The sequence below is a fragment of the Sceloporus undulatus genome, chromosome 2, assembly GCF_019175285.1.
Source record: "Sceloporus undulatus isolate JIND9_A2432 ecotype Alabama chromosome 2, SceUnd_v1.1, whole genome shotgun sequence".
NCBI lineage: Eukaryota > Metazoa > Chordata > Lepidosauria > Squamata > Phrynosomatidae > Sceloporus > Sceloporus undulatus.
Window position 1 is genome coordinate 226,213,633 of NC_056523.1, and position 13,618 is coordinate 226,227,250.

The following is a 13,618-nucleotide window of genomic DNA, read 5'->3' on the forward strand; positions in this document are numbered from 1 at the left end:
CCCCCCCCCCCCGACAGCCCAGGGAACAATGGGGGAGGCAAAGGGACTGGGGGGGGATGAAGGCTCCTTTTTCCAGAGGGACTCTGGGAAGACACAGCACAGCCTGGAAGGCAAAGGGACTTGGGGGGAATAGAGCGCTTGATTGGCTGTGACATCAAGCATCTAGGCGCTTGATTGACAGCTGCTTTTTAAAAAGAAGTTCCAGAAGGGGAATGGGAATGGAGAGCAAAAAAGTCCGCTTCAAATTACAACCGAGAAAAATTCAATGGGAATGAGAACATGGGTAAAAAAAAACCCAAGTCCGTTTGCACCCTTTCGTAATGGGAACGAGGGACCAGATTTGAATATGACTCGGGAAAAATCCGAATCGCAACAATATAAGCCGCTTTTTTTGCCCGGTGGGAATGGGGTCTTACATGAAGAAGAAGGCAAAGAAGAAACAAACTGTTTAACCTTTATTATTTAACAGGTTGTATTTTGCTGAGAAATACTTTTTACTAATAATTTAATGAAGTAATAATTTGCTATTGTTTTGCAGTCATTAGACCTTTATTCTGCAATGTTCCATAATCTGTGGTACATTGCTAAGACTTTTTAATTTTACTAACATTCAGATTTAAACCTATCTTATTTTTCTTATTTTCCTAACTAATGCATGAGTTACCAGAATAACAGAAATGTTTACTGCATTTTCTTAACTTCATGTATACAATGAAAATTATCTCTTCAATAGTATAATATTGCAACCTGATGGGAAAGACTAGCTACATTCAAATATAATCACTATGAACATGAAAAGTACATTAAAGGAGAAGGAAGAAATACCATTACACTTTTAAAATATAGCTAAAATGCTTGCTTGTTTGTTTGTTTGTTTGTTTGGAACAGGAAAATTGGAATCCCAGTATTGCCTTTGTTGTTGGGAGCCAAGCTGAGGATGAACTCCACACGAAGGCTTTGTCACTTGCTGTGAAGGTGCCGCAGAGGAGGCTTTTCAGTGTGGTGTCCTGGGAAGGAATATTAGCACAGGTATTTTGTTATTTTTCAAAGACAGTAAAATTGGATTGCGGTCCGATAGGATTTTTGGTAGAGTTTCAACTGTTTCTACCATTGTACTGATAGCTGGGGAAGTCAGAAACATATCTATTCTTGACCAGGATTGATGGGTATTTGGAAAAAACGTAAATTCCTTAGACAAACCATATTTAATTCTCCACGTATCCTCTAACGTAAGGGATTCTTTTAGTTCAAAAAAAGATTTTGGTAATCTCCCCTGCTTTAAATATATTTTGTTGTATACTTTTCTGTCTTTTGGGGGTCTATCACCCCTTCCTGAAGACTTTTGGGGACTAATATTCCTAAAGGCCTTACACCAACGAACACGGTTGGAACCAGAAACCTACCAGTTGAACTCTGATTTCAATTTGTCAGCCATCTGCAACTCAACGTCTGCTATTGCTGTAGGGTTTTGTAACTTCTGTGTAACCTACAGAGAATAATAATAATAATAATAATAATAATAATAATAATAGGATTTATTTATATACTGCCCAATCACTGGGAATCCGAGTGGTTTACAACAGAGGGGATAGTCAGGCTTACAATCTAAAAGACACGACACAAAAGGAGAAGGGAATGGTGAGGGGGGAAGGGGATCAGGTCCAACATTCTTCTCTCCCTCTGAGGCCTGGACCAAGGCAGATGGACCGGAGGGAGGGCTCTTCTTCTTCAGGCTAGCCCTGATGGAACTGGGTATGATGGTATGTTGTCATGAATACAGAAGAGTTGCTTCATATGGCAAAATCTTTCATCATGGAGATCAAATTATATGAATCATTCCTTGCTGAATATGTATAGGTTTCAAACTGGTGAAATACTCTATATCAATGGTCCCCAAACTGTACTCTTTAAGAGATTTTGGACTTCAGCTCCCAGAACCCTCAGCCATGTTAGCCAATAGTCTGAGATTCTGGGAGCTAAAGTCCAAAATCCCTTAAAGGGCACATTTTAGGGATCACTGCTCTATATGAAACTAATGCTCATATGGTTGGAAGATATCTAACATATCAACTACTTCAGCAAGCTAGTCATCTTCTCAGAGCTCTAATTTTTTTTTCATGGTTTGATTCACTACACACACACACACACACACACACACACACACACACAAATTATATCTTAGTGTGATCTCTATCACCACATTAAAAATGAATTCTTCAATTTATGTAAATTTTGTGAATTTCTCTTATTTTGTTTAATTTATTTGGCTGTTTTTCTGCCACTTAGTAACTGTTCTTAATTCAGTGGAGTTGGTTGCCTGTTGACTTATGGTAACCTCATGAATTTCATAAGGTTTACTTAGGCAAGGAATACTCAAGAGTGGTTTACCAATTCCTTCCTCTTAAATAAAGCCCACAGCACCGGTATTTGTTTACAGTCTCTCATCCCACTACTAACCAGAACTGACCCTACTTAGCTTCCAAGATCAGACAGGATCTCATGCCTTTAGGCAATTGCATGGTAATACTTATAAGATTAACATTAACATACTGAAGATCTCCGGGCAAGGAAGCGGGCTCTGCGACGGCTAGAGTACCGTTGGCGGAAACACCTTTGCTTAGACGACAAGGCTCTCCTAGACCAACTGTTGAAGGACTACGGAGAGGCAATACGAGCAACAAAGAACTAGTTCTATGGTGCTCGTATTGCGTCCGCAGAGTCGCGTCCGGCAGAGTTGTTCAGGGTGGTTAGGGAGCTAACTCAGCTCCCTCCTGCCCTGAACCAGATCCTTGAACCTTCTAAGGCCTGCTGTGACCTGTTTAACGACTTTTTTGCGGATAAAACCTCTCGCATAAGCGAAGGTCTGAACGCCGACATTTTAGCAGAACCTAGGGTAGAAGTGTCCAGAGCCTCCGTGGACTTTGTTAAACTGGATCAGTTTGAGTCGGTGAGTACCGAGGATGTGGACAAGATCCTCGGAAGTGTTCGGAAGACAACCTGCTCTCTTGATCCCTGTCCCTCGTGGTTAGCGGCCCAGGGGGGACCGGCGGTAACATTATTGTTATGCCGGATAGTTAATACATCTCTGAGGGATGGGCTATTTCCATCTCAATTGAAATTGGCCATTGTAAAATCTTAAAAAAGCCCTCCCTCGACCCCCTGGTACATAATAATTATCGGCCTGTTTCGCTGCTACCATTTTTGGGTAAGGTGATCGAGAGGGCGGTTGCAATCCAGCTTCAGGCGGTCTTGGATGAAACGGATTATCTGGACCCATTTCAAACTGGCTTCCGGGCGGGTTACGAGGTTGAGACGGCCATGGTCGCCTTGGTCGATGATCTCCATCTGGGCATCGACAGGGGAAGCGTGTCCCTGCTGGTGCTCTTGGACATCTCAGCGGCTTTCGATACCATAGACCATGGTATCCTTCTGGGACGCCTGGCAGAGGTGGGAATCGGGGGCACTGCGCTCCAGTGGTTCCGGTCCTACCTCTCCGGGAGGTCCCAGATGGTGCAGCTGGGAGACGTGTGCTCCGACGAGCGGGCCCTTAAAACTGGGGTCCCTCAAGGAGCCATTCTGTCTCCCATGCTATTTAACATTTACATGAAACCGCTGGGAGAGATCATCCGGAGACATGGGGCGCGGGGTTATCAGTACGCTGATGACACCCAAATTATTTTCTCTATGTCTCCGACTGATGCAGTGACTGGGGATGGCGTCTCTCCTCTCGTGGCCTGTCTAGAGTCAGTAATGGGCTGGATGAGGGAAAACCGACTCAAGTTGAATCCAGAGAAAACGGAGGTACTAGTGATAGGTTCTCCTGGTCCAGGAATGGCGGTGGTTCCACCTGTCCTGAACGGGGTCACGCTCCCTGTGAAGGACTCCGTGTGCAGTCTGGGGGTGCTTCTTGATTCGTCGCTCCATCTGACTGCTCAGGTGAATGCGACGGTCAAGAGCACCTGTCATCAGCTTCGGCTGATTCGCCAGCTGCGCCCATACCTGGCCCAGAGGGACCTAGAAACTGTTGTACATGCTCTGGTAACTTCGAGACTGGACTTCTGCAATGTACTCTACATGGGGCAACCCTTATACCAAACTCGGAAGCTACAGATCGTGCAGAATATGGCAGCCCGGCTGGTCACTGGCGTTTCCAGGACCAGCCATATAACACCGGTTTTGAAAGATCTCCATTGGCTGCCCATTCGCTTCCGGGCTCAATATAAGGTGTTGGTGATTACCTATAAAGCCCTAAATGGCTTGGGCCCAGGATACTTGAAGGACCGCCTCTCCCCATACATTTCGCCTCGCACCCTCAGAACGTCTGGGCAGCAATTACTGAAGGTGCCTGGGGCTAGGTTATCCTCCACCACACGGAGGACATTCTCCACAGCTGCCCCAGCCCTTTGGAATACGCTGCCCACCGAGCTCCGCTCGACTACCACCCTGGCCCAATTCAGGAAGGACTTAAAAACCTTCCTGTTCCAACAGGCATTCCCCGACTAACAATCCTGTGGGCCTCCCTCCTCTTCCGTGGCCAAGAGGTTGGGCTAAGGGGCTTTTAGTTTTATTAGTTTTACTGTTTTTATTGATGTATGGTTAGCCTATGTAATTGTATTTTTTATATTGTTTATGGCACCATTGTTTTTAACTATGTTGTAAGCCGCCCTGATCTTGGGAAGGGCGGGATATAAATAAAAATTTTATTTATTATTTATTTAACATTGATGATAGGATTAATATAGTTATAATTACCTGTTAATCCTATTGTTTCTTTAAAAACAAATGAAGCGTGCTTAATGTAATTATTAATTTAATGAATGAACAGTTCTTGTGATGTACCTCTCCTTTCTTTAGCAAGTTAGCATGTTAGTCACCCATATATGTGATGCATAGATATCATGAAGACTGCTTATATGTAGTTATTGTTCTTTGAGTTGTCATCTGTGCAGTCAACATGCCCCACCTTCTTTCTCTATTGTAAATTCTCTTCCTTGATGCCAGCCTTGATGTATTAGTAGTTGTTTAGAAGTATGATATGCATGAGAACCACAACCTTTGAGTATGGGAGGATTGTCAGGAGCCTTTGTGCAGGCACACCACTCATATGTGTCACTGCACAGATGGCCAATTGAAGAGTTATAGGTAAGCAATTTATTCATACTCATTCATCCCTGTTCCTCAATATGCACTTTGTAAACCACTTCTGAAACACAGGGGAACAATATATTATATATCATAGCAGCCTGCTGTTCAAAGAGAAAAAAAAAACAAAAATGGGGAAACTAATGTATTTCAAATTAAAGACATCTGAATATTAAACCCAATATAAACAATGAATCCAGGAAATGATTTCCATTAGATTAGTTTGTTTCCTTGTATTCTTGCAGATCATAGAAGCTGGAGATGTAAAAGCAAAGAAGATCAAAGAAAAAGAAACACCCTTGTATTATGAAGTAAGTGAAGGCATTTTCTATTACCATTGCTCACATGGTTTGTTCCAGCTTTCTCTGGAATAGATGCTGTCATTCAGTGAACTTTGTTTTAATATGTCCTTTGATCTCTGTCTTGACTGCAGTTGTTTCCTTTGATTGGGTGGAGGAACTGCAGCCGAAAGATCTGTTCTTTACCTTGGATCTAATGGACGGCTTCCTGAACTGGCACAAAGGACAGAAAAACTGTCCTTGTATGAACAAAGCTCGAAATTAAATTTGAGGTGGTGCACTAAATTAAAAAGTCAGTTGTGAATTCATTGTTGGACAGATCTGAGTAATATTTACAAAGATATTGCCCAACTGGATTTTTTGCTCTTCTTTTCTCATGGGTCTTTGTATTGAGAATGAGAGCCAAATACCCAAACCTAAAGTAAAAAAGGCCACAGCATTAATTTACAGGTATATACAAAAGTAAATGGTAGAAAGGGGAGGCAGGCATCAATTGCTGATCCCTTTCCAATTCATTATTCTGTTGCCTGCACCCTGGCTCCCCTATAGCTATTGGAAGCCAGTTTGTGAGAAGAGGTATGAGACTAGTCACTGAGGCTCCACTCGCAGTTTCCCCAAACCGGTAAGTGTTACTCTATTATTGTCACACACACCTGGTCACATTCCAGGACCTCGTCTCTCCATTTAATCTACTGGCCTTCCTCTCTCAACCTACTATTCACCTCAGTAGGTGAACCAACCTTGTCTTTGCCTAGAAAAATGAGGCAGGAGCCTTGGTCCTCAGTCTTTTCAGGCACTAAGGGAACACCTAGGTAGACTGTTAGCTCCAAGGAGGCCTTGAACGTATGGAGATATGTAGGTGCCTCTTCTCCTTACAAACATGAAGCCATTAACTAATACATGATGTCCAAATTCACCTTTATGCATTGTTCGAAAGAATATGTTAAATTTTTCTAAACCTTTAAAAGGCGGAGTAAGAGATACTGCACTGTATAGGCACTGCACCTTACCATAATAATATGATCCCTGAAAGCAAAAAGCCAAGAGGTTGGGGGACCCATGGTCTTGGATGTCTCTACATTAATGCACAGAGCGTGGAAAATAAGCATGATGAACTTGAACTCCTAGCACAACAAAGGAAGTATGATATAATAGATATCACTGAAACTTGATGGGATGAGTCTCATGAGTGGAATGTAGAAATAGAGGGGCATAACCTTTTTAAGATAAACAGGCCAAACATGAAAGGAGGAGGAATAGTATTATATGTCAGGGATATATACACCAGTAAAGAGATCCAGGACATGAAGCCTGGAAGCCAGAATGAGAGCATCTGGATAAAAGGGGAGGGAAACAACAGGGATGTTATTGTGGGCATCTACTACAGACCCCCAAGTCAGACTGAGGAACTGGATGCTGCCTTTCTAGAACAAATTAAATGTAATGTATTTAAATATGTAAGGTATGCTATTTACATCACTTAGGGCAAAAACATTTGAAATACATTGATACAGGATGGGGGACACCTGGCTTAAGGAGACTACGTGTGAAAGGGATCTAAGAGTCCTAATAGACCACAAGTTGAACATGAGTCAATAGTGTGATGTGGCAGCTAAAAAGGCCAATATGATTCTAGGTTGCATCTACAGAAGTATAGTGTCTAGTTCAAGGGAAGTAATAGTGCCACTCTATTCTGCTTTGGTCAGGCCTCACCTGGAATACTGTGTCCAGTTCTGGGCACTGCAATTCAAAAAGGACATTGAGATGCGTGTCCAAATGGTGAAGTGTCTGGAAACCATGTCCATTGGAAAAGACTTAGGGAGCTGGGAATGTTTAGCCTGGAGAAGAGAAGGGGTGATATGATAACCCTGTTTAAATATTAAGGAAGGGGCAAGCTTGTTTTCTGCTGCTCCAGAGAATAGGACACGGAGCAATGGATGCAAACTGCAGGAAAAGAGATTCCACCTAAACATTAGGAAGAACTTCCTGACTGTAAAGGCTGTTCGACGGTGCAACAGACTCCCTCAGAGAGTGGTGGAGTCTCCTTCTTTGGAAGGTTTTGAAAAGAGGCTGGATAGGGATGCTTTGATTTTGAGTTCTTGCATGGCAAGAAGTTGGCCTGGATGGCCCTTGTGGTTTCTTCCATCTCTATGTTTCTATGAACTTTTTGAATTCTCTTCCAGTCTTCCATTGTGTTAGTCATCCCTCCCAGTTTTGTATCATTTGCAAACTTATTAAGGAATCTCTCTAGCTGATCGCTTAAGTCATTGATTAAAAACATGGAAGAGTAATGGCCCTGGGTCAGTAAGCTGAGGCACTTGGCTTGAGATTACCTGTGGGAGACAGCCAAGGTGTTGCAAAGGACAGACAGAATTAAATTCAGGGCCCCCTAATATCTGACAATGGGCCAGTGCTTTGTTGACACCATAGGTACACCAGAATATATTAATTTATTATCAATACATTATTTCTTTATTATAAATTAATAAATAATTTTATTATTATTATTTTATATATGAAAAGAAAATTCCAATTACAGAATCTGTACCCAGTAATTTTGATGCCCAATTGAATTTTGAGATGCCAGAAAAAAATAGGAAAGTGACATGGACTTCACCTCTTGAAGCTCCAAATGGCTTATTTTGGTATGAGATTTAAAATCTTGAATTTGGGGGTAATATGAGGATTTTTCAGAAATGTTCTACTGCCAGGATGCCTCTTCTTATCACTACTCCAAATCTAAAACCCAAGGTTTAGGGGAAGATTGGGGGAAATGCCCCTTATATTTTCACATTGGCAGGAGCCCTTTTAGGGGCTGGAAAATCTATTAAAATATTTGGTTGGGTTTTTTTTTTAACTTATAGTTAAATAAGTGCTTAAAAGCTCGATCATTCTGTTTCTCTTTTCAGGTACTAGAGGCAGCAAAAAACATTATGGATGCTGGGGAACAACTTCCTATAACTCTGATTGGAAAGTTAATTAAATATCAGATGCTTTGCCTCAAACAGAAAGACATGCAGAGAAGAGATGCTGAAAAGAAGGTATATTAGAGAGCAGTCCTAGACACACTTACTTGAAAATAACTTCCACTGAATTAAGTGGCAGTTTTTTTATGACACACATGTACAGTATTGTATTATTTGTCAAATATAAGGAAAAATATTTCAGAAGCATATATCCTAGATTACGTCATCTGTATTTTTGCTGGATATTTGTTGTTGTCTCCCTCCCAAGTAATTTCTGACTTTATGGTCACCCTAAAGTCAGTGTGGAGTAATGGTTTGAATATTGAACTACAACTCTGGAGACTTGGGTTTGATTCCCAGCTCAGCCATTAAACCCACTGAGTGATGTTGGGCAAGTCACATGCTCGCACCCACAGGAGAAGGCATTGGCACATTGCCTCTGAACAAATCTTGCTAAGGAATCAGAAATGACTTGAAGTCGCACAACAACCACAACAAGAACAAAGCAAACCAATCACAGTGTTCTTGTCAAGATTTGTTCAGTAAGGGTTTGTCCTTGCCTTCCTCTGAGGATGAGAGAGTGTGACTTGGCCAGGGCTGGGTAGTGGTGATTTTAGGGTTACTCCTTGTCCTACTCCAGAGTAAGATACTTTTTTCTTAATGTTACTTCTATTCTTGTTATATTTCTTAATAAAAAATAAAAAATGGCATTTGCATGTACGATATAATAACAGGAACAGGAAGTAACAAATATATTTTGTTACTCCTTATTCCTACTCATACTCCTGTAAAAACCTCTTAATCCTTTACTCCTTACTCCTATTTCTACTCCCCAGCCCTGGACTTGACTAAGGTCACCCAGAACTGATGGCTGAGTGGGGATTCAAACTCTGGTCTCCAGCCATTGTTCAACACCCAAGCCAGATAGATAAATAGATGTGATTAAAAAGCAAACCCCTAGAAGGATCTAGTTAGTCAGTGAAGATATGTATATTTATAGCTGTGATTAGTAAATAGAACTTATCAAGAGCAAAACATTCCAGCTTCTGCCTTCTTCAGTTGTCAAAGATGAAACTGAGCAGGTGGCAGCATTCTTAGTGGATTTTCCCCTCCAAGTTGGGACCATGTGCTATTAGAATTTTTAGTCCAAAATCCAAAAATTCTCCCTTTTGTCCAAAATGTCTGAAGGAATTAGCACATCACTGCCAAGCACGGACAGTGTCAGGAAGAGTTTTGCCATGCTTGTTAGCCATTTATGCCGTATCTGCTTTGTTTTGTATTGCTGGATAATGGGATGTATTATACCTTTAGTATAATAAAAATAAAATAGATGTTTATATTTGCTGGAGTTAGCTGAGCAAATGTGAAGGGAAGATGATAGGCACTAGAATCTGTCAAAGTCCATTCCATGGGAATGCCTGGTATAAAGAGGAACAACAAGGCTGTCCTGGGAAGAGGCAGCAAAAGTAAGAAGAAAATGGTAGGGCCACTGCGTGGAGAAGATGGCAAAATGCCCTAGTGAATATGGAGGGACAAGTGTACTTCAAATAAATATTTTTTACTATTTGATACTGCTTTCTTCCCATGGAGTAAGAACTGGAGGATTTCTCTGCAGATGCATGGTGTTGCTGCTACTCTGCTGCTGTTGTGTAGGTCATCAACACCACTACCGCTTCTACCAAAGATTTCAGGTGCTTCAAAATTTCCTATCCTGAGTTAGGAAGTGCTTTTTATGCTGAATAGATGTGTATAAACTTGATTTTTTCCCCAATTTTTTATATTCCCCCTGTATCTTCTGAATTCAATAGACACTCAAATAATTGTTTTGGAAATGCTATCTATATTTTAAATAACTGAGTCAAATGAACAGAATTGCAATTATATATTATATTAAAAATTATTAATTTATTAAAATATTTAAAAAATATGAAAATTACAAATCATTCTAGGATTTCTACTCAGCAGTCAGATCCTTGCAGCAGAACAAGGTTGTAATTTGAAAGCAGAATTTTAAGTATGTATTTTTTTTCAAGTTTCATCTCCTTCCCCTGTTAACTTATATAAAATATGTACGTTTTGGTAGGTAGTTGAAGATCGTGAAAAGGAAAAAGAAGAAAAGGGAAAAGGGAAAGGGAAAGGGAAACCTGCTGGCAAAAAGGAGAAGCCTCCTAGTGCCAAGTCTGGTGGAAAAGGAGGGAAAGGGAAGAAGGCATCTGATTCACCAAATGTGTCTGCAAGCGCCATTAAAAAAGACACCAAGCTTAAGCGACGTGGAGAAGAGGATGACCTGGATAAGTACATTGGTGTGTAAAACATAAATTAGTGACATATTCTTTCTCAAAAATATCTGAACTGTTCTACAGATTGATTTCTTTTGACCTGTTAACATTGTACAGGGGAAACCTACATTTAGACCAATTCTAATTCCAGATAGTCCACCCCCCCCCCCCCGAATCTTAAGGGTTCGAATCTGTTGCAAGAGTCATTAGTCTGACCCCTTGTCAGGCAGGAAGTACAGCTAAAGCACTAACGAAAGATGCCCATACAACCTTTGTGTGAAGTCCTCTAAAGCAGGAGAATCCACCACCGTATGAAGAAGTCTATTCCACTTTTAAAGCATTGCTATAGTAAATACATCCTTCTTAATTCATACAAAAACATGCCCTTTGTCCCCCCCCCCATTATTCCCATTCTAAATAAATAAATAATAAAACTTTAATTTATATCCTGCTTTTTGTTTCCACAATCAAAGCGGCGTACAACCTTTTAAAAATACAATATATACAACCCCCCCTTAAAAAGGGGGCCTTCCTTCGGAAGGAGAAATCTTGGATTTGATCCCATCTAGGATAGTTCAGCCAGTTTCTCAAGCAGAGGATCCTACTATGATCCCTTCCTCACCTCATAAGACAAGGAGTCCTTTACTGATACTATTACCCCCTTGGTCAAGATTCCTTGTCAGCTGCTTGGCCTCCTTTTCCTTCAGGTCAGACAGTTTCAAGGCACTCCTCTAGGAATGCCTCTGTCAACAGAAGAAGGCATAGATGGAATCAAGAGGTCGCCAACACAGTTGACAATCCTCTCCTCACCTCACCTCTCCTTGTGGATGGTATTTCTCTCCTTACTGTTCCCCTTCTAAGGGGTCATATTATATCCTGTCATGGCCACTACTTCTTATACAGGGTTATCTGTGTGAGGTCCCTTACCATCATATCCTCTAGGAACACTCACCAGCAGGATCACTGGTCCTACAATCAGCTCTTGTCTCCTGTTCCCTCTAAAGGCAAATGGACCCTCCCCAAATACAACTACCTGTACAAACTGCTGCCTAATCTCAGATGGTTGATCAGCGACACAGGAGACAGAACAAATGGCCTTTCTCCAGTGTCCCTGAGAAAGCAGTCTTTTAGGAAGTAATGCTCACCCAATCCACCTCAGTGATCTTGATTGTCTATGATTGCCTGGTACTGGTTCAGACACCACTTCATCACATATACCCCCTAACCATTCACCATCTCGCCATTTGGTGGAGTGTGAGTCCACTAATGGTGTGTCTGCTTTTTTTGGAACAAATGCTCTGGATAGCCAACACCTTAGAGCTCCTGGTAAAACACCAGGAACTGGAGCCTATGGACCTGGTTTATCATCAAATTCAAACAAAGGTTCCTAAATCAGCTACCCTCTTATTTCTCCCTTCCTTACTGATGATATCTAGATGTTGACTGGCAATCTCTTTGACTTTTCCCTCCACATTGAGGAAGATTGACAACCTCTATCAGGTGGTTGATTTGGACGGGCTACTAGAGCATCCTAGGCCTAATTTGGTGGTGATTAAGGCATCACAGTCTAAGTCGATTCAAAAGTCATCCTTGATGCCGGATGACAGGAAGAGCTAGAAATGCAACTTCATGGCTTCATGGTTTTACTTCGCTTCCACTCTTAGCCCCAGAGTTGCAAACTGTACAGCTTCCATGGAAGTGTACCAACAGATTCTGTGGGAAAGAATCCTATCATTAGTCAACAAGCTCCTAGAGAAGAGAAGATTTGCCAATGACGTACAAGCAGAGGTTCACTCTTTGGCCAACCAGCAGATTTAATTCTACTTGCCATGTGGCCAATTATTCAGTGAAAGCTATTGCTGGATCTATTGCACTTCACCCCCATTCATGGCTTCATTCATCTGACCTTTCCACTTGGGCTAAATCTACTATGGAAGACATGCCTTTTGATGCATCTGCCCTATTCAGTGTCACTGATAAGAGGCTCAAATTCACACAGAAAATACACTCTATCGACCAAAATTATGGCATTTCACCATATTTTCAAGGAACGAACAGACCATGATCAACCTGGCCATGTTCATCCTTGGGACCAAGATTGTCCTACAGCCCAGCTGCATTTAGGTGAATTCAACTTTCATCCCAGTCTTCATTGTCTGGCAAGAAACAGTATAAGCTTGCCTTTAAGAAAAAGTCACACAATTATTCAAGGTTACATTATTATACTTTGTTACATTATTCTTATTAAAGTCGGTCCTCAGTATGTGCAGACTTGCCATTCGTGGATACAAGCATCTGCAGATGGGAAGCCCATGTTTTCGCCAGTGGTGGCTCTTGCACGTGGCTGTGCCACTATTAGGGACAGCTTCTGTTGTCACATGGCAGCACATGCACACAACTACACAGCCATTACATTCCATTGCCCTAATGCTGGTAAGGCCGACCAAAGTAGAATAGAGAGGCACTATGACTTTCTTTGATCTAGACACTATACATCTATTGATGCAGTCTAGAATCACATTGGTTTTTTAGCTGACACATCACACTGTTGACTCATGTTCAACTTGTGGTCTACTAGATCCCTTTCACATGTAGTCTTGTTAAACCAGGTATCGCCCATCCTATATCTATGCGTTTATTTTTTTTTCTACCTAATGCAATGCCTTACATTTCTGCTTGATGAAGTTCATTGTTTTTAATAATAATAATAATAATAATAATAATAATAATAATACATTTTATTTATAGACCGCTATTCCGCAATGATCATAGTGGTGTACAGTACAAAAATGCAATACAATACAATAAAATACAATACAATCTCTCTCCCTCAAGATGGAGGATGAAGGGAGGGCTTTTCTTCTTCCAGGCAGGCCTGGTGGAGCTAGCCTGCCTCTCTCTCCCTCAAGATGGAGGATGAAGGGAGGGCTTT

General features: G+C 41.4%; 1 protein-coding gene across 1 annotated transcript in view; it reads left to right on the forward strand.

Annotated features, from left to right (window-relative positions):
• LOC121924213 (sperm-associated antigen 17-like) overlaps positions 1-10,718 on the forward strand; it is a 16,870-nt gene extending 6,152 nt beyond the window's left edge. The window contains exons 2-5 of the mRNA XM_042455412.1: positions 889-1,029; positions 5,388-5,453; positions 8,351-8,482; positions 10,491-10,718. Coding sequence (XP_042311346.1) covers positions 889-1,029; positions 5,388-5,453; positions 8,351-8,482; positions 10,491-10,718 — 567 coding nt within the window. The remainder of the gene's footprint in view (positions 1-888; positions 1,030-5,387; positions 5,454-8,350; positions 8,483-10,490) is intronic.
• The last annotated feature ends 2,900 nt before the right edge of the window (positions 10,719-13,618 follow it).